We start from the raw sequence: 26,933 nt of genomic DNA on the forward strand, positions 1-26,933 counted from the left end.
CTGAGGCTCACCGCTGGAGTCCTTAAATAATTAGTTGTTGAGGGCCAGGGATTTGGCTCAGTGGTTCTGCTAACTGCCTTGCAAGCACATAGGGCCCGAGTTTGATACCCGGTACCAAAAAAGAAAAAAATTCTTTGTTGTCTCTTAGTAAGGATTTGTTTCTACTTCTGTCTGTTTTTCTACTGATCTTGGACTTGATTTCTGCTAATGTGATGCTGTCTGTTCATCCTACCATGTTTGTGCTCTTCTGTATTAGATCGATTCATGCATTATTTCGGGGGTGGAGGAGAATTTCTATAATATCACAATAAATTTGAGATAAAAAAGATAAAGAGAGCTTTGGAGGAAAAATATTAATTAATTCATTAAAATAACTTTGTCCTTGTTCTCTCAGGCTGGCTCCTGCAAAATGCAGAGAAAAGGAAGGCCATTCTGCCACCAATGAGGCAGGGGCCAGAGAGCACTGAAGCTCCTGGAATTGTAAGAATTGAATAATTCCCTCCAAGTTGAAAGTATTCAAGACAAAATGCATGCGGTATACATAACCTACCAAACATCCTAGCTTAGCAACACAGGGCACTCGGGAGTATCAATTTGCTTCCTCCTGACTGTGTTGACTGAGAACTTCAGTTTACTGCTACTTCCAAGCATCACAGGACAGTATCTTATGATGCATCACTAGCTCAGGAAAAGGCAAACTTCAAAATATTAATGATACCTACTTAATGTGTATATTTCTCACAAAATTATGAAGTCCAAAAATCTTGTCTTGACATTATAACTCAAGGATTGTGTGTGCACCATTAATATTCACAAGTATATCCATGGCATGGGCTTCAAAAGGCTTATTCTTGGACACTCCAAATACATCTGTAAATTTCTGGAGATGGTAACTCCAGCCATGCACATTGGAACCTGTCTCAACAAAGCAGTCTGGGCCAAAGGGATCCTACATTGCATCTGTCCAGGAAATGAAATGAGGGTGAAAATTTATGAAATACACTCTATGTTGGTTACCTATATACCTGTCACCATTTAAAAAATCTATTGACAGCCAATGTCGATGGATAAGAAATAACAGCTGTCAAACAGCTGTAAAACTGCAAAAGTAAAATAAGTCTTTAAATTATTTCATTGAACAATTTAAGTTTTCACATAAGTTTATACTTGCTTAAATGACTACCTTCATTTTAATTGTTCAAAACTTTAAGGAAAGAGGTGGGCATTTGTTTCCTTTTGTTTTGGCTAAGTTGCCAAGTTGCCAGGTTGGGCTCAAATTTGTGATCCTCCTGCCTCAGCTTTCCAGAGTACTGAGAAAAAAGGGAATCTTAACATTTTGTAATATCCAGTAGGAAAGGAAGAAAAGTTAAATGGAAGTAATGTGGATTTCTATTTGCATTCAGAGACAAAAAAAACTTTCTGGGAAGAATACATTTAGCTTCAAGTAACAGAACTAATAGTAGCTTAAACCATATGGACATTTACTGTGAACTTTAGAGTAAGTCTGGATGTATGCAATTGTGGTATTGGCTCAGGATATAAATGATGTCAGGGTCTTTACCTCATTGTTCCTACTGGTGTCACTGCCTGAGGGTCCAGAACTTCATGTGAGTGGTCTAGAAACAGGAAACATAGAAGGCCAGAGTGAGAGGTCTCCTTTGCATTTTTCTCTTGTTATCCAAAGAGGGAAAAAAAATCTTTCCCAGAAGTCCTGGGGGGTATTGTGTTACATATCATTGGCCATAGCAAAGCCAACCATATTTATCAGAAGAGGAGGCTTAGAAAGCCTCTGTGCTGGAAACCACAAGGACAAAGTGGTCTGGGTATGCTGGGGGTGGCAGCCAGCAGTGACCGGATACACTGGTCCCTCTAGCACAAAGCCTACCTCCTGTCCCTTCTATACTCACATTGGTTCTTCTCTTGGCAAAAATAGGTGGTCCCTTAGTGCTGAGGAGTTGCACCCTTTGAGAAAAGAGGAAACTGGAAATGAAGGATGCATCCTTCAGCACCCTTGCTTTTGAGTAAGACAACACCAAAGCCTATTCCACAGTATTTCCCAGCAATCCTCAATGTGACTGATGGAACTTGTCAATCCTCTGAACTGGTGTTCATGCATTCTCTCTTGCTTCTCCATCCCACACTAGTATTTCCTGAGATCATCTTCCAAATAAGCTATTTGCAATCAAGTTTTGTCTTAGAGTGAACTTCTAGGAAAAGCCAACCTAAGGTATCAGCTAGAACCTCTTTAACTTCAGTTTTCAAAGTGTGGAAGGGAGAAGATGGTGGTACCTAGGCAGGTTGATGACAAAACAGTTGTGAATGCATGTTAAGAACTGCAAATCACAGAGGTAACATGGGTTGGAAAGCACAATGTACTTTTCCCTCCAAGCCATCGAGCTTAGATCCACTGATGTCATTTCACCCAGGCTTGCCAAGGACTGAGTCTTTGGCCAGAGGCTCCTTCCTTTGACAGGTAAAGGAAGTGTAATTGCTAAAGTGGTACTTTCTCTTGATCTCAGCTAAGAGCCTAGCTTTTATGGCTGTTACTGCACTAGGATTCCAATTAGCTTTCATTCATTAGAGACGGAGGTGGTGACAAAATGGCCCACACTATTGCATTATAGTTTCCAATGTTCTGTATATTGATGAAGATAAACAGTTAATTTTCTGTCAAAGGTACTCAACTGGACATCTCTTGGGACCAACTGCCTCAAAACTATACCCCCAAATTCATTTTTCCATAGGGAAAAAAGGCACGTAAATGTATGGAATACAATCATCTTAATGAAGCCAGGCTTTTAAAAATAAGAAGCCAAGCCATCTATTTTCAGACAGTTGAAATTCTCATCTAACATGGCTTAAATTTTCACCTTTGTTGTTTTCATTTTTTTTCTTTGCCCTGAAAGCTAGGAGACTATAGTCCTTTTTCTAACTCCTATCCCTTCCTTGGTATTTGTATTCTGGCTTCCTGAGTAGATCTGTGCCACCTTTGGTCTGGCTGGCATCTATTCAACTTTCTTCTGATAGCGGCACCTGTGTTAGGTATTTCTCATCTGCCACTGTGAATCCATTCTCTGCCATTCTTTGCTCTGCTTGATGCCCTTAGAGACCACATCGTTAGCTGCCCTTACTCCCTGGGTTTCTATTGGAAATTACTACAGAGGCTTGGGAGAGCCTGAGAGATAAGTATACATATTTAAGGTCTGGGTTTTCCCCTGCCCAGTTTCTGTTTGGCAGTGGCCTCTCCCTCTTCCTGCTACCCTAGCTTCTGTCCAGACAGCCTCTTCACCATCTCCCAGGTTCCAAAATCTCCCAGTCCTGTTCCTTCAGGGTCAAAGGTGGTAATAGAGCCCATAGTTGCTATCCTGTGGAGGCTCAACTATTCTTGTTTGTTCCCTTAGCTTGCACCTCTGTAAACAGTGGCTCTTCGAGGACGACCTCTGCTTCCTGTTGGCTGAGACAGCACCCCAATTTCCACTTGAGAAAGGACCCTTCTTTTCACCCGATTGAACAGCAGGACATTTAGTCAAAGGGCCCTGAATTTGTTTAGCCAAATGGAGGATGGTGAGGGAAGGAACATGCAGCACAAGCAAGCCCAGTGGGCTGCTTGGAACTCTACCCCAGCATAGAAAAGTCCGATATTCAAGCTGCACCAAAGCTCATTTGCCTGACATCAGAGATGCTGATGAGCGCTCTTATTTAGACTCCCAGAGCTCTTCATGCAATGGCTCTCCAGGCTGATCCCACCATGTTCCCCTCCATGCTCTGAACTTTCCAATCAGTTCCGCTTGGTTTTCTCCTCCAAATGCATATAGGTTTCTGTTCTTTCCAACATACACACAGGTTTCTGTGTCTTCCTTGATGTGTCTCCCAAGCAGCACTTCCAGGGTCTGCATTCTTCATGCATCTATGTGGCCTTGCCCTGAAATCTTTCCCCTGACTGCGGAGGAAAGACTTATCTTCTTTCGGGGGGCCCCAAAGTGTTGAAGTAACCCACATTCATATCTCATCTATGCAAACTAACTCTTTGCATGGAAATGTGAGAAACTGGAACTTTTATTTGTCCCTCTTTAAATCCTACCCCTTTCTACTCTTCTGGATCTTGCAGGAGGCAAATTTGGTTTTACTTGTATGTTGTTTTTTGGGTTTTTTTTTGTTTTTTGGTTTTTTTGGTATTCTTTGTATAGTGTAAAAAAAAAGAACCAGCTTCTATTTCCACCTCTGAAAAGGGCTGGAACATAACCTGGAATTAAGTTAGTCCACCATGCTTTGAGAATACCTTTCTTTCTCTTTTTGTTAGTCTTTAAATGGCCATGATCATAGTTAAAAGGTTTTAGACCTAGAATAAATTCTAGAGATCACTTCTGCCTTCCTTTGTCTTGTGGGTTGAATTGTGTCTCCCAAATCTAAAAAGATAGACACAAATCCAAATATCTGGTACCCATGAATATATGACATGGAAATAAGATTCTTTGCAGGTGTAATTAAGTTAAGGGTCATGAGATGAGATTATCCTGGATTTAAAGTGGGTCCTAGTTCAATGATTTGTGTCCATGTAAGTGACAGGAGGAGCGGGGGGGTAGGTGGTCATGGGCAAAGATTGGAATGATGCTAATTCAAGCCAAGTAACACCAGGAGCCTTCAGAATCTGGAAGAGGCATGGCACTGGCAGCACCTTGATTCTGGATTTTTGTCTCCATGACTGTCAGAGAATACATTTGAGCTCACTTTTGTAATAATTCATCATACAAACCTTGGGAACTCATACACCATCTCATTTGCTAAGGCTTGAAGAGAGACACTCTGTCTTAATTCTCTTAGGGTTTAGAGTTGATAGATGAGGGATTACAATCCAATTTTCCTAACTCCAAAGATTAATGTTTTTCTACTCTGCCTCCCTCTGTAAAGCCTTTCTCCATCAGTCAAAACAGAGGGTAGATGCCCATCACTCAGAATGTCTCCTTGTCCTACTTTAGAGTTCAGTGCATCCAATCCTATGGGCTACTGGTATTATAGTCAATCCACTAGTCAGTCTAGAACGTGAGTCTCTTCAGTGCACTCCTTATTCCAGGGTACAGAACACACAGTATATGGCCCACACCTGAGAAGGTGACGCCTACTCAAGTTGGGGCAGAGTCAATGAATTTGGGGTGTATTTTGGAACTACAATCCAGTAAGACTCCTTCACACTGAATTTCTGAAAATTCCCCAGTATGAGACTGTGATTTATGAGGAGAAGAGACAACATAGTGTCCATGCTGATATGATTCTGTCTGTTATTTCACTCTGTATATCCCAGAGTCAGCGAAGAAGGGAGATGTGCATGCATCTTCATTTCAGTTGCTCTGGATGTTTCTCAGGATTTAATTAATCTGCCTGAGTAAGATTCGGGAGTATAATGAGAACTAGCCTACTTACAAGCTAGTCCCTAAATGCAAAATAACTACATCTTCCAATACGAAATAAAAAATATTATTATTATTATTATAAATATGGCTTTGTTGGAACATACTGGGACACATTATTCCCAGAAATGATGACTGGCTTCTGAGAGATTTTCATGCATGAATTGGCCTAAATGCCATTTCTATGTCCCCATTCCTTGGTTAAGATAAATGTTGTTAAATAAAGCATTCCAGCATGGATTTAAGTTACCTACAGTAGTTACCTATTTACACATCATTAGCCTTCCCAGATAGTGTCTTAGTCTATGCTTTGTGGCTGAGATTAACTAGTTTACAGTTTTGGAGGCTAGAATGAGCATGATGGTGGCATCTGGTAAGGACCTTCTGGCTGTGTCATAACACCGTGGAGGGGATCGTATACTGAGACAGTGCCAGTATCATGACAACGCCCCTTTCTTGATAAACCTTAGTCTGTTAACCCATGAATGGAATTGAAGAGTCAGAGTCTTCATCAACCAATCACTTACCAAAGGTCCCACCTCCAAACACCAGCAGCATATGAATCTGAGAATTAATTTTTCACTTGATCTTATCCCAAAGTCCAAGAAGTGATGGGGGGATTAATTTTTCAACACATGAAATTTGGGGCATACATTCAAGTACAGAAAGTAGAGAAGAGATCCCCTCACCAGTCAATAACTATTTGTATGGCTGTCCTCATCCCTTTGCATTCTGGCTTGGGTCACTCTATTAACAACTCTCTGCCCCTCTTCCCCTCTTCCACACCCAATCATGAGCCCTTTGAGGGCAGATTCCATGTCCAGTTCATCTTTGTTTTCCCCACAGGGCCTGGCTCAGCCTGGGAGCATTCAGAAGATGATTAAGAACAAATGCTTATACTTAAATCCCTGTTTCTACATCTGGCTCAGTCTTATCCTCTTTCTAAAAGAGTACACATAACATTATATTTTACAAAAACAGTTAAAAGACAACTGACAGGCTGGAGAATATATCTGCAACATTTATAGCAAATGACAGATTAGTATTGGGACTATAACAAGAGATTTTCTGAATCAGTAAGAGAGAAACCAGACCCAGTAGAAAAACTGGCAAAGAATATAAAAAGGTAAATCACAAAAGAGGAAACAATATTCAACTTTACGAGCAACCAGGCAAGGGGAATCAAAACAATGAGAAGCCTCTGCATATCTATTAGCCTGTCTAGCCTTTTTGACACCCAGCTAGATATTGTTTCCTAGCTTTCCTTGCAGTTAGTAGTGGTCATGTGGCTTAGTTCTGACTAATAGAGAGTGGGCAAAAATGAGTGCTAATTCTAGGCCTAGCTCATTAGAACTTTGCAAATATTGCTCTCTTTGACTTTTCCTCTCCCTGGGACCTGGAAATCTATGTGCTGAAAATAGAAAATATACAATTGGAAAGAGCTATACTCTGGGTCCTGTGTCTGGGAAAGAGCTGTCTATGGACCAGGAACGGTGGACTAGCCTTTATAAGAGTAAGAAATAGATTTCTATTCTGTCAAGTCACAGGGATTTTGGTGTTTATCTGCCTAGGAGCTAGCTTTATCTAAATAAACACTGGAATTTTAGTGTTAATTGAAGTGCTTTTCCTTTTTAAATAAGATTAATGCAGTTGGGTATTACTTGTGCAAATAAAGATAAAATTTCAAAAAAAGACTAAGTCCAAAACTAAGCTTGAAAGGACAGCAATGCACTCAGAATTTTTTGTGCAATAGTCAATGCTTTCTTGGGTCTCTGAAGCTCTGCATAGTCCTGCTATGTATCGTTCAGAAAAATCCACTCTCCATTCCCAGAGAGGGTGTGCAAATAGAGTCTTGAGATATAAATTGTAGTCCTCCTGCCAATTCTGACACCTACCGGATCCCAAGTCAATCCTCTTACTTTTCTGGGCCTCAGCTTTTCAACCTGTAGAAAAGACAAACTGTTAAGCTTCCCAGGAAGCAGATCCATGACATTCTGTGGGACAATGCCCTGGACCTGTGAGGAGGAAAAAATGAGGTTGAATTGTGATGCATGTAAAACAAAGACCTCAGCCAATTCCATATAAAGCTGGGATGGACTTTTAGAACTGCCCTAAACTGGGGTAAAGAGTCCAGTCTTTGTAATTATCTCCTACAAATGAACTTTGGGACACAGGCTTCCCTGACGAGGGGCTTGGCCTTCACAGCAAAATACCAACACCCCCAGGACTAGGGAACATAGTGCCTTAATCCTAGGGGTATCTGGACAGGGAACCCCAGCATTCTCCATGTATACTCATGAGTACATCCCATTGCTGCAGAATGAACCAAGACCTGGAATCTGATAGGGCTTTATCAACTCCTCATATGAGATGATTGAAATATGTACCAGACCCTTGCCAGAAACAAATAGGAATATTTGTATCCAATAAATGTTCAGTGTTTCAATATCAATGTTTTTGTCAAAAATAAAAACATTTCAGAAGTTAAGACTTTTAAAATAAAAATTCTTATAAGTGCAGACATTTTGCTAACATTCTTCTGCATGATTTCTCTCCAGCCTTTTCCTCTTTTTTTCTCCCCACTTAGGTTCATATGTGCCACTGGATTCAATTTCCTAATATTCGTGTAGGACTTTTGCAACAGTGTACAGGGGAGATTATTCTATACCTTTCCTCTTGTAGTCTGTAAGGCATTTATATCAAAGATATGAAAAAATACCAAAAAAATGCAAATACAAATAAATGAAGGTCAGTTGGATGTTACTGCTGTCTTGCCTCCTGAGGTAGTGTGGGTAGCATAATCATAAGACAAATGAAAACCTTAAACACTAAGTCCAGAGAAGTCCCTAGGTGGAGTTGGGTTCCAATCAGCTTGATCTGGACATTTTTCTGTGTTCCATTGAGCAGCGACGAATGAGGGGTGACGCTAAATTCCTACTGTGCTTCAGATAGTCTGAAATTAGCAGAGACCTGACATATGTCAGATAGGTGAAAGCCAGGGTCATTTCAGGGTGGAGATGAGGGAAAATGAGCTCTGGATGATCACTCATGCTGTGACTGCCATCTCTATGATTATATTAAACCCTCAAAGTAAATCCTGTGTTGTTTGAATTGAAAACCGAGTCTGTGGTGTAAGTTTGGAGCTGTGTATACTTTTCCCAACAAGTTACAGATGCTACAGAAACAATGCCAGCAGGAAGCCTATCTATGTCTTTATGATGCTGTACTTTATAGACTTGTGATGTTTAGAGATTATGAACTTTGACCCAAGAATTCTTATTTTCTGCCTATGGAACTTGGCAACCTATAGTGATGCTATTTTGCCTAGAGAATGGGAAGATAAGTAGCACCTCAATGGTTCTAGAGGTGATTAGATTTTTTTTTTTTTTTTACCAAGGATCAAACTCAGATCCTTGGGTTCACGAGGCAGGCAGGGGAACCACTGAGCTAGATCCCCAGCAAGAGGTGCTTATTTTCCCCAAAAGAAACCAGTACTTTCCAGGGGAGTTGGATATGATCCTTTAGGACAAGAAATAAAAATACTAAAATTTCTTCTTTTCTTGTGCTTTAAAATAAATATTTTGTACATATTTATGTTGCCTATTTTCTAGCACCTGCACATCATTATAGTCACTCCTCTATTCTCGATACCTCTAGAAAATAATTTTTTCTAGTAGTGAATATCATATGCAACTGGTCTAGAAATGAAATGTTAGGAAATCACTGGCTCCCTCTTTATGAATCTGATGAACATTAAGGATGTCTTCTCCCCAGAACATGGCATAAGAATGCACCATTCAGAGAGTTTTAAGAGGCTCGGAAAGTCCCTGAAGTCCACCTGTGGATCCCAGGGAGAAGTTCATGTTTTCATGTGTCCTCAATTTCAGATTATTCTAGCATACCCTTAGGCCATTCCAGCATTTGATCTCCCAGCCAAATCCTTGGCAGTGATGCCTGATAGCCATCACTGTGGGCCATCTGGATGTCCCGTCCAGCTGGGGACTTCCTCAACCCAAAGCAATAGACCCAAAATACTGGTCTAGCTCCTGTCACACACCTCAACAGGAAAACCCCAGCAAGTCCCACTCTTTCCTTGCATGCATGGTTGATCATATTTGTACACACACAGACACACACACATACACACACATGCAGATTTATTAGGTATTTTTCATTATAAAACATAATCTTGCAGAAAATTGAAAAGTTAAAAGTATATAAACAAGGACCGCTTATAATGTCATCTTCCAGAGATAACAACTATTCTAATTTTGACACAGGACTTTGAAATCCACTTTATTATACAGACTTGTTCTTATAAAAAGATTATTTTTAATAGTGATTAAAAGGAGGGTGAACCTCTGGGTTTATTTTAAAATATCCATGCTTGTATTTCTAAAAATATTAATTCCAAATCTTTATTGATTTTTTAAAAAAATGTTTTCATTAGCAAGAATGAGAGAGATAATTGGACCTTTTATACCTAGCCTAAAATAATTAATGAAATTGCCAGGATCTTGAACTCAAAGGCTCTTTTTTATTCTATGTGCCTGGTTTACCCTCCGTTCCTGCTCCCTAATCCCTCTGTCCTTTCCCTCTTTTCCTTGTCAGGCCTCTTATCGCTTTGTCATTCATTCACTCTTCCAGCACACGTTTCTGGAGTCCACTACATGCCAGTCACTGAGGCTGGTATGAAGAAGAGGGTCAAGAGAATCAAGTCAGTCCTAACCCCAGTGCTCTGCATCTTTCTACCTTTTCTGTCCGGAGCTACCTTCTATCATTTACTTCCCACCTGCAGGCAGTCCTAACTTTTTCCGTTGTAACTTGTACTTCTAGAAACATCCACAGACACAGGTGGCTTCTCTAACAGTTAGCCTTCCAGAAACTGTCAGACCCATGAGAGAAGCCTTTCTCTGCTGGATTTATGGATCGCCAAAGCCATTTCATAAAATATGATTAATGATAATTAACATTTTAACTTCAGGCCATTTAATGGCACCTGACAAAGGGGTCAAGTGAAACTCATGGGTGTCATATGTCAAATGTCACAGCTATGAGATGGGGCTGAAGAGTAGCTCAGAATTAGACCAAGAGGGTATGGGAGGGGCTGCGTATGGAGCGTCTGCACCCATCTGTGGGGCCAGCTTCCCTTCCCCTCAGGCACAAGACACAACTTGATACCAAATTAGAAGCATGTGAGCTTCTGTTTTAAGGTGCATTTGAGAATTGACTTTTGTAAACACTGTAGCAGTACCCCACCCTCCTGTTCATCGGTTCCATACTCAGCACACTAAACTCTTAGGCAAGTCCATGGTATGTCCAGAGTTAAGAGACTTGATTTCTGGATCTTCCAAACCATGCTGACTCTGCAACTTGATCTTTACCATTTGGTAGCTCTGAACTGACACCTTTGATGCCCATCCATCTTCTTGCCTACATTTCACTTCCTCCTGCATCCAGGCTCCATCTCTGCCTCTCTCCCACTTATTTCTTCTTCTGTCCTCTTGTTCTCCGAAGATTTATGGATCAACTTTTGACAATGCCCCTAGACCTCCTTTCTGAGGGCAGCCTCACATGGTGCTCTGTCCCAGGCTCACACATGGAAGCTAAACACAAACCACTACCAACAAAAAGGTCATGTAAGCATGAAATGAGAACCATTATGCTTCAGAAATGGAACATTAGAGTCTTTCTGGGAGGTAATAACAAGATGGCAGACACCATAGTTCAGATCTGGATCCAGGGGAAATGATCACTCTCCCTCTAATTGATAATATCAGCTCCCAAGGAGGAGAAAAGGGTCATGGAAGAAACAGTGCTTCCATGAGTGTCCCCATATACCTACATCCCAGTATCTGGAGGATAAGTGGCCCTTTATTGACAGAGTTGAGACCACAGTGAGGTGACATGAGATACTCAGAACTAGTTTATGTCATGAGCAGAACAAGGACATGGATGACACGCTGAAGCTGCTTGTTACTTCTCCCAAAGAGCCCAATCTTGGTTGAAGATAATTAGTTGTCAGTAAGTAATACTGGCTGGACTTTGTGTTCCATATGCAAACATAAACTATGTTTACATACGTTAACTGATCTCATACTCACTGTGGCCCTAGAAACTAAATTCAAGCTTAATCCCATTTTACTTATGAAGAATCTGAGGAACTTGCTTATCATCACCCAGGACTGCATGGCCATGGGCCAGGACTATGAAGCCTTTCGGCTTGATTCCTATGTCCGCATTCATATACACACTACCAAAGTTCCTGGCCATTGGAAAGTGTTATGATAACCCAAAAGTAAGGGACTGGTGGACACGAACAGTGGGATGCTATAAAACATCTTATATTCCAAAAATATTTGTTTAAATATGCAAAGTTGAATCTTTTTAAAGAAAAATATAAACTAAAAACAGTTCATGTTTGTATATGGCCTATATCTTGAAGGTGAAATGCAAAATAGCAGAATCTGGTAAACCACGAAATACACCTAGTAGGCCACAGTAAATGGGACTACTGGATGCTTTTGAGGAGTAAAGGGAAATAATGAGGAGTTTTCCAATGCACTAAAAAAAATTGCCTATTGTTAGGCCAACTAACAATTCCCTTGTGCCTGTGTGCCGCAGCGATTCTGACCTTGCGTGGCGTGACAATGTCAAGTGCTGTTGTCACCAGTCTATGGGCCTCCGGTTTGGTACTTAGAGATTCTCTTTATGCACTTAAAAGGCATCATTAGTACCAAGTGGCTATTAAAGCAGTCTTGCTGTTCAGAATGCTTTTCAGAAGCAAATGCAGAGGAAACGTGTGAGGGTTGAAGTCATTAGCAGCGACCACAGAAGGACTGACCGTGGGCAACTGTGCCATTAATCTTGATGAGGGGAAGTGTGAACAATTCATAAAATCTATTTGGCGAGGTTTCTCCCTAAATGGACACCCCAGCAAATGACCCCATGTCTTTGCTCTAGGTAAGGGGGACACATGATCTGGGACATCAGCTGGACATAATGAATAGCAGGAACACAGCAGTGATTCTAGGCCAGTGGGAGGGGTGTCTGGGGTACAGGAATAGAGGAGTAGGTACAGCTGACACTTTATAGAATGCTTCCTATGAACCAGGCATGATCCTGATGCTTCCATATTAACTATAGAGCCCTCATAACAGTCCTGTGATATAGGTACTATTATTCCCATTTTAGAGGTGAAGAAAATAAGGTCCAGAGATATTAAAACCACTTGCCTGAGGTTACACAGTTAGTAAATCCCACAGGAACAGGATTCAATTCCAGGTAGTCTGATTTCAAAGGCTGTACTAATAGAACCCAGGGCCTCACATATAATACAGAAACACTCTATAGCTGAGCTACATCTCCAGCCTTGTCAGCCTCTTTTAGCATGTAGTTTGGTGTCATGCAGACCTGAATTTGTATCCAGTTCCCTTACTTCCTGATTGTTGAATCTTGGATCTTATTTAATATTCGGTTTCCTCTTTTACAGAGTGGAGGGTTATTATGAAATTATGTGAAGTACCAAGCACCTGGTGCTTGCATGCATCTCACTTGTCTCTTCTACACCAAGAGAACAGGTGCCATCTTGCCAGGCCAGCACAATGCTGGGGGAATGATGTGGCTAGGGGCCATCTCCCACATCATCAATCAAAGGCCAAGGAGTCAACACCCTTTTCCTTGACACCTTTTCTTGACTATGCTCTTCCATTTTGGATTCTGGGTTAGAATCTGTTGTGAACAGGATATTTGTGAGTGCTTAAAATTCATTTGACGATGCCTAACCCCATTGTGACTGTGATTGGAGAAAAGATCTGTGAGGAGAAGATAGAGGATAAATGAGATCATAAGTATGGGGTAGATCTGAGAGGGCCATGTTCTTATAAGAACAAGAGAAAGAAGAGCTCTCTTTACCTGCATGTGAGTATATAATGAGAAGATGGTCATCTGCAAGCCAGGAGGAGGACCCAATTGACTAGTGCTTTGATCTTGGACTTCCAAGGCTCAAGAACTATAAGAAGATAAACTTCTGCTATTTAGCCACTCATCTTGGGTGTATTGTGTTACAGAAGCCTATGCTGACTAATCAGAGTCTTGTGTTGGCACACTGAATAGGAGAGTAATGTCTGGAAGTGCATTCAAAACTGTACATTCACCAGAGATGCAACTGTGGTAAAGATGGCTACACATTCTTGCTATTCTTCATTTGTGTGTGTGTGTGTGTGTGTGTGTGTTTATTTGTTTGTTTGTTGGCACCAGGGATCAAACTCCTGTCCTTGTGCTTGCAAGGCAGGCACTGGAACCACTGAGCTAAATCCCTGGCCCAAATTCTTGCTATTTTTCCCACATACTATTACAGTAGAGTCAAATTCCCTTTTCTTTTCTTTTCTTTTTTCATTTTTCATTTTTTTTTTTTTTGTTTGAGCCAGGGATCGAACTCAGGGCCTGTGCTTGTGAGGCAGGCAGCAGCACTGAGCTAAACTCTCTGCCCTAAATTCCCTTTTCTTAAATAGAGACAGGCTTTAAAGTTGCTAGACCAATAGTATACAGTGGAAATGACATTGCGGAACTTGTGAAAATACATTCCAAGAGCTCTTGCAACTTTACTTGGGGGCTCTAAGGAGCTTCAAGCAGCCCATAGGAGGCCCTACCAGTTCTGGAACTTGACCCTCTTTTGAAATGGACTCGCTAGTTTCAGCAGAGCTACCTCTTCTTAAATATTGCACATGGACCATAAAGAAACAAACCATTCCCATTGGCTGAGCCCTGTCTAAATTGCAGATTCATGAAAAAAAAAATCAATGATTGCTCTAGATTTTTATCCATTAAATTGGGTGATTTTTTTCACTGTAATACATAAATGAATGCTAAGAAATCTTTCTAAAGAACATCCATCCTCCATGATGTCTGAGTCTCCCCCATGTGACTTGGTTGGCACATGTGCCTAAGATGTCTTGTGTGAAGGAATCTCTCCACCACAACTTCAGTCTATGTGTAGAAGGCTGGGATATAGGATGGGAAGGGCTCTCTTAGCTAGATGCTGGCCTTGAATGACCAGAATCATGTCCATCTTTGAGCTCCTTCATAAACAATTTAATAAAATGTAAATATTAGACCCAATTTTATCATGGAGGAAACATGAAATGAATAAGTTAAGGAGAAGCTATATGCTTCTAAACTTTCATTCAGCCATCACACACACACACACACACACACACACACACACACACACACACACCTAGAAAATGCTAGGACTGGAAAGAGAAATATCCTGGATTCTGATTCACTGATTATCAACCTTGGCTACACACTGGAGTCAAATGGGTGTTTTGAAAAATGTTGCTGGAATACACTCTAGGAGACTTGATTTAACTGGTCAGGGGCACATCCTCCGTATTGGTACTAAAAACCAAAACAAAATGTAAAGCATCCTTTTGGCTGAGTTTATGCACCTCCAAGGTTAAAAAAATACAGATCTAAACTCACCATTGTTATCATTAGTATCTTCTGGGGCAGGTTTCCTAAGATTTTAAATAGAGCCAAGTTGGATACAGAGTAAATCCAGTGAGCGAGGACAAAAGTCTCTGATAATCCAATTAATGATAATTATTCTTGTCTTATTCTATTTTCTGTTGCCACAATAAAATACCAGAGACAAGGCAATTGATAAAGAACAGAAGTTGGCTTTGGAAGCCACGAAGTTCAAGAATATGGTGCTGACATTTGTTTGGCATCTGGTAAGGGACTTCTTGCTACAATGAAACACGGAGGGAAAATTAAACAAGTGTGCTAGCTCCAGTGTCTCTTCCTCTTCTTGTAAAGCTACTAATGCCATCCTGGAGGCCCCACATTCATGACCTCATTTAATCCCAATAACCATTCAGAGGACTCCAAATGCCATTCACATATGAATTTTGGGATTCAGTTTTAACACAGGAATTTTGGGGGATACAATCAGACTACAGCAATGCTCTACCTCAATACAGATTAGTGCACCAAAGAGTAGACTGTAACAAACTGGGCTGGTCATGGCAGCAAATAATGCTTTCAGAATAACTCAAATTCTTCCCTTTTCAAATCTCTTCAAGCGTTGGAGGAAAGAAGTCCCTGATTGGTGCTAATTTTCCTTCAACCCTCTAACTCTTGCCATTCACCTAAATTCAAGTAACACTGTTTTCAATCATTGTCCAGGCAAGAGATCTGTAGAGTTAATGAAAGAGCCCCACCTTAAATTCTGAAGAGAAAGCTGAGTCTCAGAGGACCATGACTTCCCCAAGGCCTGAGGTTCTTCCCCCCTCTAAAACTTAACATTTGGTTTTGAGATACAGTGTAACTGAATGGGGTGTATTTATGGGGTTAAATGTGTAAGGATCAGATCAGTGTATTAGGCATATCCATCCCCATGGACATGTATTATTTCTTTGTTATGTCGCCAACTCTCTACAAGTAGTTTTGAAATATACAATTAATTTGCGTCAAACATAGTTATCTATGTTATAGAACATCGGAAGTTATTCCTACTGTCCAAACACAACCCTGTGCCTGTTAACCATTTTCTCTCCCTCCCCTACATCCTTCTCAAGCTCTGGTAACTACCGTTCTACTCTCCACTTCTGTGAGATCAATGTTTTAGCTTCCACATATAAGTGTGATAATGAAGTCATTTTGCTGTGCTTATACAACCTCACTTTTCATGAGGGGAAATGACCCTGATAAGGGTGTGCTCCTCTGCCATGATCTTGGGAGATGCCTATTGGCCTCAATTTCTTACTCTAATCCCAGAGTAAGGGCCAAAGAAGTCCCACTGGGGGACAAGGGGAAGCCAGGAAGGTAAAAGAAAAAGTGAATCATTGCGAAGACTAGTACTTTTTGGTTTTGCTGAATATTTTGCTGAGTCTCCCCAGGTATACAGTTCAGGCTCATCCTGAACTCACTATATGGCCCAGGTCAGCCTCAAACTCTCAGTGATATTTCTTCCTCAGCTTCCTGAGTGCTAGGATTACAGGCATCCATCACCACACCAAGGTACTCGTTTGTTGATTTTGCAGACCAGTCTCAAAAGTCACAGGAGGGCCGGGGATTTAGCTCAGTGGTTCGGTGGCCTGCCTTGCAAGGGCAAGGACCCGAGTTTGATCCCTGGTACCAAAAAAATAAATAAAAAATTTAAAAAAGTCACAGGGATTTTTAGTTAAAAAAGAAAGCACTTTCTAATACTGAGGCTGGAGCTGACTATGTAAGGAGATAGCCAGGATGGAGATTCTTCTATTTGCTGAAAATACTGTCTTTCACTCTGAGTGCTGGCTTTGCCCCAATGTGTACAGATTCTTGATTGAATGCTTACATTTGGGGACAGAATTTTCTTCCACACCAAAGCACAAAGGACTCCTAAGATGCTTCAAATAGGAGTTCTAGATGTTTTCCTCTCTTCTGATAACAACAAGGGTTTGAGTTTGAGCTTTAGGAATGGGAGTAAAGGAGCTGATCCGGATGGAGAGATTAAATATGAATGAACCCAGATTTATTCCAGGAGCAAATGTCTATACTTGTTACTGAATTTACTCTTGGCCAACAAAAGACATCCCATTCCACCCTACCCACCACATCACCAGGTCATTTGTAGTTCAGCCACCATGATTCAGGTCAGAGGCCCATCAGACCACCAGGCATACTTGTTTAGCAGGCAGATCTCTCAGACCACCTCCTACTGTGATTCTTCAGGTATGGGCTGATTTTGATGGTCACAGAGATGTGGTAAGGGATGTTCTCAGCGAGAATGTGAGTGTGAGTCTAAGAAGCACCGGAGGTCTTCTCCCATCGGACATTCCTAACAAGGAAGGGATGGAATGTAGGATTCCAGAGCACCAATGAATAGATTTTTACAGTCTTGGAAACATATGATCTTAATAGCTGAATAAAAGAATCTTCTTAAAGCATTGAAATGCATTAGCAGGAGAGCCTACTGGTTAAAGAATCAGAGCATGACTTTCACTTGGTAGCTGAATAAATGATATGCAGTTATTTAACCTCTTGGAGCCTGTTTTCTCACTCATTGGATGGTCATACTAGTGTATAAAATATGAGAACTTAAATAAGTCTGTGAATTTAAAGGATAGTTCAATAGACTCAATATTTGTATCCACTCTCCAAATTATCATACAGAAACCTAATTCCCAAGGTGATCCTATTTGGAGGTGGGGCCTTTGGGAGGTGGCTGAGTCTTGAATATCTGATCCTGTTGAATAGGATTAGGGATGTACAAAAGAGTCCCAGAAAACTCCTCAGGCTCTGGGATACCACGTAAGGGCAAAATGAAAAGAGCTGTCTAGGAAGCTGGAAATGAACCCTCACCAGATGCCCAGTCAGCTGATGCTTTTTATCTTGGACTTTCCACTCTAAAGAATTGTGAAAAAAAATTTATGTTGTTTATAGGCTATCCAATCTATTCTGTTTTCACATCTGAATGGACTAAGACACATGGCATTGAGTCTGGCATGTAATAAAGCTCCTAGGAGTTCCAGTTTTCCTTAACAAGGTCATGAAATGTTACAGCTAAAAGTGATCACAGAGATCATGCAGTGAGTCTGTGCCCAGGAAGTGATGGTTGGCCTGAGAGGACTCTAAAATAAAGAAGCTCCTGGGTAGTCTAGGCCCCCTATACTGCCCAGCCAAAGGAGAGGGCACATTAACCATGCAGGGATTTTGGAGGTCCAGATCTCAAGTGCGACTTTCTGCATTTGCTGACTCTCTCTGCAGAGCAAGCTGGAGTGGGTCTGTAGGCACCAGCAGGCTCAGCATGGGAAAGTAGAGCTGCATCCTCCCTCCCCTTGCCCTGGGGTTTAATCAAAACTGTATTCTAAATATGACTGTGGGAGATTATATTGGGGATTTGCAGGAGGCTGGCAGTGGGGCAGAGATGGTGGGAACAGATTGTGGCTGGGGGCTGAACCTGGGATAATCTTAGGCCCAGACGTGCCATTCTCAGGTCCTCCGCCTGGACCCCCAGAGCTCCCCACCAGCTCTGGAGACTCTGAGCTCCAGGATGGAGAACTAGCTTACTCAGATAAACATGTAGTGACACAATCTAGCAAGGAAAGCAGGTTTCTACCCTCTTCTGCCCTTTTTATACCTCCTTGCTTCCAGACCTTTGGGACAAATTCTGGGCTGCAGAAACTTAGGGGCAGAGATCTCCAGGTCAAGGCAGGGTTTCTAGAGCTGAGAAACAACTTCTGAGGGCCTGGAAAGTAGAGAGGGCAGCCAGCTTTCTGTGACACAGTACCTACCTGGGGTTCAACGCCTGGAAGTGCATGCAGGCCAGAGAACTCCACTTCTCAGCCTTTGTGTCCGAGCCTCTGCTTGGCCACGTGACCTTGGGTTTACGTGGGTTCCTCCTCCAATTCGGGTTCAGTGCCCATCTCCCAGTGATGACTCAGTGTGATACTAAGGGATCCTCCTCTCCCCATCAAAGGTTTAGTCTGATCCCGTCCTCAAGTGGGGACCGCAGAGATTCCTCTGACCGCCCGCCGCCTGGGCATCTCTAAAGGGGTCTACCTGGCACCCCCGGGTGAGGGGTGTCGAGACCGCCAAAGAAACCTCTCGCTAATGCTCTTTATTACAAGCTTTAATCCCGCAAAGCCGACTGGAAATAATGTTTATCTTTTTGCAGTTTAATTTTCCGCACCCTAAGCCGGGGGTCACCGAGGGCGACTGGAGTGTCCGCAGGGAAACTGGGAGGTGGGACCAGCTGTTACACAGGAGCAAAGCGAGGCAGGCAGGGAGGAGCCTCCTCCCGGAGAAGGGGAGAGGGACCGACCGAGAGCAGGAACTCAAAACACGAATTGGACTCGAGCATAAAGCTGGGGTCCGTTTGTCGCCATCGAGGACCTGGGTGACCCTGAGCCAATCTCTTGCCTTCTCATTCGGCCTCAGTTTGCTTATCTGAAGAGAAAGAAGGTGCCCTCCCCGGCCGCCGCAATCCACGAATTTTAAAGACCTTTGAGACTCGGAACGGGGTCTTTCCTTTTGAAAAGGCCGGGTAGGGCGAAGCTGGGGCGGAGGGACTGCTTGCTGCGTCAGCTCCGCCTCCGTCCCTAGCCTTCACCTTTCACCCTCTCACCCTTGGTGGACCTTAACCCTTCTGGCAGACTCTGCGGACACTGTAGCCCCAGGAGTCAGGAACTGTTGGACCCGGGCCCGCGCAGACGCGGAGGCCGTCACTGAGCCCCGCGGGCCGCAACGGGCACAGGAGGCCGCTCTTTCAGGACCCTGCCCTTAGGGGCGCAACCCAGCCGCCCTCCCTCCCATTAGCACCCACTCCGGGCACTCTTTCCCTGGGCCAGTAGTAAAGCGCTTCATCCCTGGGTAAGGCCGAAGTCACTAGACCCAAGATGCCAACTTAGCCTCCTCCAAACTGCACGGCGCGGGCACCTTTAAATTTGTCTGACCCTGGATTCCCGAGGCCAGACACTGCTCCGGGGAAAAGGGCGCGCCCCGGGCCGTCAGCCCTCCGTGGTTAGCCTGTACCGGAAGTGTTTACTGAAACGTTTGATTAAAAGAAGAAAGTCCCTCTCTCCTCATACCCCTCCGGCCTTCTATGTTGTTAAACAGGAGCAGAGCCAGCCACCCTACCAACGGACAGCCACGATTGTCTTCACCGCCCCTTCTCACTTCTCTTCAAGCCAAATTCGAGGCCGGGAAGAAATGCTGCTCTGAGATAAATGTCCTGCCCTCCCTCAACCTTTCTGGCACTTCACTCTGGGGGCGTGAACCTGCTCGGATGCACGCCTTCGGTCACTAACCCGCAGGCGCCGCGCCCTTGCCCGTTGCCCACTTCAGCTCCTCTCCCGGCCTTTAAGGAGCCTGACTTACTCCGCTCAGGCAGCCCTTTTCTGAGAACCCTTGGCTACATTCTACCCTCTCCTTCTACCTGAACTCACCAAGCACCCCCTTGCATAGATCAGCCGCACAGCTTGGGTTAGGCTTGATTATTTTTAAGGACGCAAAGGCGAGGAGGAAGGTGCAGGTGGTACTTGGGGACCTGGTGAGCAATGAAGTTACAAAGTGAAGGGAGCCAGGTAAAAGGCAGGGGTGGAGAACAGAGGAAGCAGGTCAGGCCCTTTATCCAGAAGAGGAAGGGAGATTAGATAGAGTCCTTGGTGCGGGTCAAGGGGACCAGGCTTCCGCCTTGCTCTTCCTCAGATGCATTGGCCCCTGCTCTGCAGGAGATAAGGGACAGGTCTGCCCACCACACCCAGCTCTGTGTGCAAGGAGGGTTTCTGTGTGCCTGTCTCTCAGGCGAAGTGCGAACTCCCGGTCCCTATCAAGGTCTTGCAGCTTGTTATAGTGGAGGTGAGTTCCAAACGGGGCCGTTTCCAAGAGTCTTCTGCAAAATGAAGCCATTGCGCTAACCTGCTGAGAGAGGAAAGGTTGATTAAAACCCCCCTTGGTGGTGATTTCCAGGAAGTCGGAGGTCAGCATGGTCTCATGGGGGGAAGTAAAGGCCTAGAGGCAATTTGTTTGCTAGAGGAATCGCTTGGATGCCTATGTGTAAATTCAAATAACAATGTAACCCAATTTTCTAAGGCAGTAGCTAATCCTGAGAGAAATTACTACAAAGGGCAGATTCTGACAGTAATTGCTGGAGGCTGTTTAATGCTTGGGGAATGTCCCTTTATGAAGTAAGATTCCCTTCCTGCAGGCCCTCAGCACAGCAGCAGAACCCAGTACAGTCAGCAACCACTGCCTGGCAGTCCCACATTGCATGGGGATGAGCCCTTGGGAGCCAGTGCTCTCCTGGGCAGCACCAAGCTCAGCTTCCAAGGTGTTGAATGCTGGAGGAGGCTATACTCCAGGCGGGTTAGTGGGCCACAGAGAAGGCTTCCGGCTGGACTTGAGCACTGACCTCCAACTCTTCCTTGCGTCTCACTCACCCCTTCAGATGTCTGCAAAATCCCAGGTGCCTGTTCAGCCTTAGGAAAAGCTAGGTGCCAGCTCAGCTAGTCTTCTCCAAAGGGCAGGCAGAGGACAAGGACAAGTGTGCTAGAGGGGCATGGTGAGGCACACTTGGTGCACTGGCAGAACTGTGGACCATGAAGGCACAGATCTAGACTGTTCACGGTTTCAAAGACTTGCCACTCTCTCTGCTTGCTTGATTGTCTCTGAGTTTATTACTATGACTTGGTCTGTAAGGAGGGAGGACTAGAACTTTGATCTCTGATCATCACGTAAAAGAAATGCTATGGGACAGTCTGGTACCAGGTCTGAACCTGGGCTTGTGCAGAGGCATAGGTGTGTCTCAGCTGGGCAGGTGGTGAATGGGCACCTTTTGGACACACACTAGTGCCCCATTGCCCTTGGGGGCCCACTACCTTCTGCTCCTGACTGGTATGGGCACTGCACTGAAGGCTCCCTCTGCCTGGGACATGGAGTACAGCTTGGCGGCAGCTCCTGCAGGGCGAACATTGAGTTTCCAAAGACTTTGCAAGCTTCTTCGCGAGCTGAGTCTCTGGGGACCAGAGTTCGCCTGGCAGAGCCCGGAGGCTGTCCGGAAATCAGATGGCACTCAGGACTGCGAGACCTGGGCCGGGCTGAGGGAGTGCTTTCCACAGCACAGGCTGCCGCAGTGTGCGCCAAAGACCAAATCCTAGGCTTCTCTCGGCATGGGTAGTGCACGATCATCCTGGGGCCCCCGGGCTCTGTGGCGATGAAGTCAGCTTCTCCTGACCCAGTGGGCTCATTTAAGGAGAAGCGGGGCGCTGCCAGGCTGCACACCCCTCTCTCCAGCTGGCCCTGTCGGGCTGTGGTGCCCTGCGCAGGCAGCAACTGCACGCCCTTATGGAACTCCGCCAGCCTGTCTGCAGCTATGGCCACTGCCTCTTCTTCTTCAGCTTCTTCCTCTTCTTCCTCTTCCTCCAGGTCCTCCAGGTCACTCAGTCTGAGTGACCCCTGGGCTTCCGGATTAGCACTCACATCTGCAGAAAATCGAGAGCAAGTGAGAAAATCGCCCCCAGGGACCAAGGGAAACCGGCAGGAGCGCACATTCCTATGAAGCTTTTAGCATGACAGCCTGCACCCACGGCATTCTGTATATCACCAGACCTGCCACACCATCTCTCACACATCTCCAGAACTGATGCTTGCCCCTCAGAAACTGCTCCCCTTGCAGCACAAGCCAAGCAAAGGCCATCTGGTGATGCTGCAGTCTGCATCTCAGTTTCTCCACCATAAAAAGAGGAGGGATAGCTGTTATCCAACTTCTACAACCATAGGTAGTTGCTGTTACATTATTTTATTCAGTAAATATTTACTGAGTGCTGTGTGCCCAGAATCATTCAGGCACTTAGGTATTTAGGGAGTATAGCAGTAAGACATCCAGTGGAGAGGGCATTCCGTAGGGGATTCCAGGCAGAGTGAAGCACATGAGTAAAGACTCTGGGGTGTGCAAAGGATGAGTGCAAGAAGCTCCTTGCAGAAAACCTGCACTGCAGGGTGGCTTCCAGTCAAACTGCTTCATAGCCTGTGAAACACATCAGGAGGGGTGGGTGATGCTGTGGGTACCTTTGGTGTCACTGTTTAGGCAGTCCAGTGACTCCTCCACCTTCCTCTCCTCCCCAACTTTGTTCTTGGGTGCCCACGTCATCTTGTTCTCCTTCTTGAGGCGCCGGCGCGCATTGGCGAACCAGGTGGACACCTGGGTGAGGGTCATCTTGGTGATGATGGCCAGCATGATCTTCTCGCCCTTGGTGGGGTAGGGGTTCTTGCGGTGCTCATTGAGCCAGGCCTTGAGAGTGCTGGTGGTCTCCCGGGTGGCGTTCTTCCTGCGTCCTGCATTGCTCAATTCCACCCCACCATACCTGTGAAGAGAACTCACCTCAGGTTCCAGGATGGGAACCAGAGGCTTGGAGCAGGGGGCAGTCTGCTTCCTGGAAGTGTGGTTCTGCTCCCTCCCTTTTCCCCTTCTCCACCCTCTCCCAATCCACTCTACCTCAGCAGGAGAGCCAGCTAGAAAGACCTCCCCTCCTCACCTGTCATACTGGTATGGGCCCAGAGTTGGTTCATAGGGATAATAGGCTCCTGGTTGTGCCAGGCTGGGTGTCAAACTCCCTGCAGCTTCCTTAAATTCATACTGTGGATTCTGTGGGTGGAAAGAAAAGAGAAAATTCCGGACTACACTTGGGCAGGATACAGGTGGGAATTGTGGTTTCTGTGGTCAAGTCCAGTTCCCATCCTGGTACCACTACACTTATTGGCTGTGAGACCTTGGGCACAGCTGCTTAACTTTGGTGTCACTGTTTAGGCAGTCCAGTGACTCCTCCACCTTCCTCTCCTCAGGCCTCAGGCCGTCCATTGGTAAAATGGTGCTCAGAGCCTACAGGTTATGAAGAAGACCATGCTGACAGAGGTCCTGGCAGAGGCCCTGTGACAAGTAGTTTTCAGCTACTGGTATTCTTGTTGTTCCTTGTGTCCCCCACCACATTCAGGGATGCCAGGATACTTCTCAGCTTTACTCTCCTTCCAGAGCCGTCCCTCTCCCCTTACATCTTTGTGACTTTCAATAAGGTAGTTGCACCCCTTTGTGCCTCAATTTGAGAACAGCAATGACCTGTCTACCTTACAGAAATAATAGAAGTGTATTTTCCAAACAGTGTAGAATTCTACAGACTAGAAAGTGCTGTAAAGTTGGACTTTTTCTCTTACACGATACACAACCCTAAATGTTTCTTTTCCTAGGTAGTTCTGTATCCCTCCTAGATTTTCCTAAGACAGGATACACTGGATTTCACCTGCAGCTACTGTCCATGCCCCCACATCCCACCTTACATACTTACCAGTGTCCCATACAGAGCTGTTGGCTCTGGACCATAAGGCAGGTAGCCGGGGTAGCTCTGGGCAGCTGCTGCAGCTGCATAGGGGGCTCCATAAATGCCCAAGGCTGCTCCCAGCTCAGGCCGTGCACTGCCCAGTAGTCGACTGTCATAGGGCGCACAGCAAAGAGTGGACGCTGGGGTGGAGCCTGAGGCCACATCTGAGACTGAACGTGGGGCAGATTCGCAGCAAGTGGTGCTGGAACTTGCAGACACCAGAAACTAGAAGAGGAAGATGGGAAAAAGGTCACTGAAGGTCAGAGAGCTGTTATTTCACCTGGCAAGAGCCAGAGGATTCCTTCATTCACTCCTTCATTCTACCATGTGCTCAGCATTACGCTAGCTTCTGCGATGGGAATTTTCAGAAGGCAACTTACTCAAACTGCACTTGTAGATGTGCTTATGCCATTGCTAACCCTCCAGAGTCCCAAGGGGTTCAGGAAATGTGAACATTCAGAAACCAGAGTCAGAGACCTAATCCCTAGCTCCCTCCTCTACTCACCCCTATGGGACCCTACACAGGCAGAGATAGAAGTTAGCTTTAGAAACCATCATCAACATTTTATTCCTTTTCCCATTTTATAAATAGGCAATCCAGGACCAGTGAGAGTAGAAGTGTCCAAGATCACATAGCAGGTCAAAGGTCAACCTGGCACCAGACCCTAGGAAAATACAGCTGAACTCTGGGAGGAGAAAGGGGTTGGGGTCCCCAAAATTTCAGCAGAAGACTCTTACCATTGTCTGGTTTGGAAAATCTAGAGAACCAGAGGCAGAGATCTTGGACCAGCCCAAGGAGGAAGGATAAGAGCAGAGGTCAACAAATGAACAACAATATGGCCAGAAGACAGCGCTCTGGCCAGGAAGTCTTTTCTGAGTCTCCCACTCACCTCACATTTTGAAGAGGTGGCCTGACTGGAAGATTCCTGAGATCCCACCCCCTCGCTGAGCGCGGGGTCAGGGGGCCCGCATTCGGTTCACAGAATTTTCCAGCATGCACTTGGGAGCGAAACGTTTTCAGTCCGGAATTGGGGATGTCAGACCAGGCCATCACACACTGCCAGGTGCTTACTCCCCCTGGCTTCCCCAGCGACACACCAAAGAGGAGACGCGCAGGGATAGGAGAGACGGGAAATCAAGGGTGGGAGCAAGCGCGCAGTGGACACCCATTCCACCCAGTCTGTTCCCATTGCCCCCAAAGGCACTTCTTACCTGAGAAGGGCCGCTGTATGGGTGTCCGAAGTGTGAGAAGGACATAGTGGCTGTTCTTGGCCTGTCTCCCGCTTCCCTTATGAGTCCCCTTCTTAGCCCCGTTGCTGGGCGCCCAGAGCCAAGCAGCGCCTCGTTCCTTATACCGCCGCTGGAGCCCAACGCCCGTTGCTCTGCAAGCTTGGTGCAACGGGAGGCAGAGCCGAGGGCAGCCCAGCTGCCGAGCCCTGCGCTCCGGAAGGCGCCCCTCCGGCCCGTGGGATCCAGAAGACCAAAGGGCCCATGGATGGGAAGAGGAAGGAAGAAGGCGCGGGTTCCGGGAGGCGCGCGGTGGCAAGGCGCGGCGAGGCGCGGGGCTGTGAGGTTCCCGAGGTGTCCCGGTCCAAGGTGACCAGAGGCTGAATGTGACGTCACGGTAATCTCGGGATGCCAGACAGGACCCCGGGACCCGGGGCCCCGGGCCACCAAGCGTGCCAAATGCCGCCAGCCCGTGCGCGCGCGCGCACGCACTCTCTGCCCACACTTACACTTGCTCCGAGAGGTTTGTGCAGCTGGCGAGGAACGCCAAAGACCCTGACCCTCTGCTCAACGCTAGATCCTAGCCCTTTTCCCTTCAAGCTCAAGAGCGCGCGCTCACATAGAATCTCTACAAATTACCCGGGAGAAGTAGGAGAAACGCCTCCCTCTGCGCCGCGCAGGCCCTGGGCGCAGCAGCGCACTTACCTCCTCCCCTTCGACCCCGAGGAGGCGAGAGGCAGCCGGGGCGGCGAGGGAGAAGAGAATACAAAAGAAGAGAAGAGACCCGAGAAAAGTGGGAGAGAAATGCAAGAGGGAGAAAGAGGAGGGGAGAGGAGAGAAATGAGTCTAAGTGAACAGAGGAGCGCGCGGGAGGGGGAGGAAGCGGAGGTGGGGAGACTGGGAGGAGGCTGAGCCTGCAGGTGGAGAAGAGCAGAGACTCTGGGGAGAAGACTGTCCAGCCCAGAGCCTCCGCCTCGCCGTTGCAAAAAAAGTTTGTTCGCACCACCGGCCCAGTGCTGGTTGGTACGGTTCGGGGCTGCGTTAATGGATCCCACTGGGAGGCCCATCACTGTGTCCTGGGATCTGCTTCCTGCTTCAGTCTCTAGCTATTTTTGGCTCTCCAAGCCCTGGCATTAGATCCTTGACCCTAGGCTTTTCTGCAGCCGCCTGACCCCCTAATAAGTCCAGTAGCTCCCCCTTAAGCCAAGGCTCAGGAACCTTCTGATGCAGCCTGGAAAGGTGCCAAGTGTGACCCTTGGTATCTGTATATTTCGCGCTAAAACCTCTGAGCATCCCCTCCAAAGGTGAGGCTTGGCTGCCTTGTGCAAACCTCCCTCCCGCAGTGTCAGGGTCGGGCTGCAGCCCCTGTACTCCGCTGGGGGTGGCGCTGGAGAGCCACAGTGAAGAGCTCCAGGAGGAGGCCCATTTCCTAAGCGCCGCCAGA

At 45.6% G+C, this 26,933-nt stretch overlaps 1 protein-coding gene across 1 annotated transcript; it reads right to left on the minus strand.

The window, feature by feature from the left end:
- Positions 1–20,431: 20,431 nt before the first annotated feature.
- On the minus strand, positions 20,432–25,519 carry Irx6 (iroquois homeobox 6). The gene is made up of 6 exons (XM_010629996.2): positions 25,475–25,519; positions 24,230–24,487; positions 23,426–23,535; positions 22,959–23,254; positions 21,770–22,372; positions 20,432–20,813 (listed from the first exon to the last, which is right to left on the minus strand). Exons 1-6 carry the CDS (start codon positions 25,517–25,519, stop codon positions 20,806–20,808), a joined length of 1,320 nt encoding a protein of 439 aa, XP_010628298.2. The 3' UTR covers positions 20,432–20,805.
- Between the last annotated feature and the right edge of the window lie 1,414 nt (positions 25,520–26,933).

The sequence above is a fragment of the Fukomys damarensis genome, unplaced genomic scaffold, assembly GCF_012274545.1.
Source record: "Fukomys damarensis isolate Sample0158 unplaced genomic scaffold, DMR_v1.0_HiC HiC_scaffold_32, whole genome shotgun sequence".
Classification (NCBI taxonomy): Eukaryota; Metazoa; Chordata; class Mammalia; order Rodentia; family Bathyergidae; genus Fukomys; species Fukomys damarensis.

What these genes read in the sequence shown, in the direction of transcription:
- Irx6 (XM_010629996.2), bottom strand. Translation starts at nt 25,519, where the DNA reads ATGTCCTTCTCACACTTCGGACACCCATACAGCGGCCCTTCTCAG. An exon ending in CATACAGCGGCCCTTCTCAG is followed by an intron (nt 24,488 to 25,474) that starts GTAAGAAGTGCC and finishes TTCCTCTTCTAG; the next exon opens with TTTCTGGTGTCTGCAAGTTC. An exon ending in GGCCCATACCAGTATGACAG is followed by an intron (nt 23,255 to 23,425) that starts GTGAGGAGGGGA and finishes TTCTCTTCACAG; the next exon opens with GTATGGTGGGGTGGAATTGA.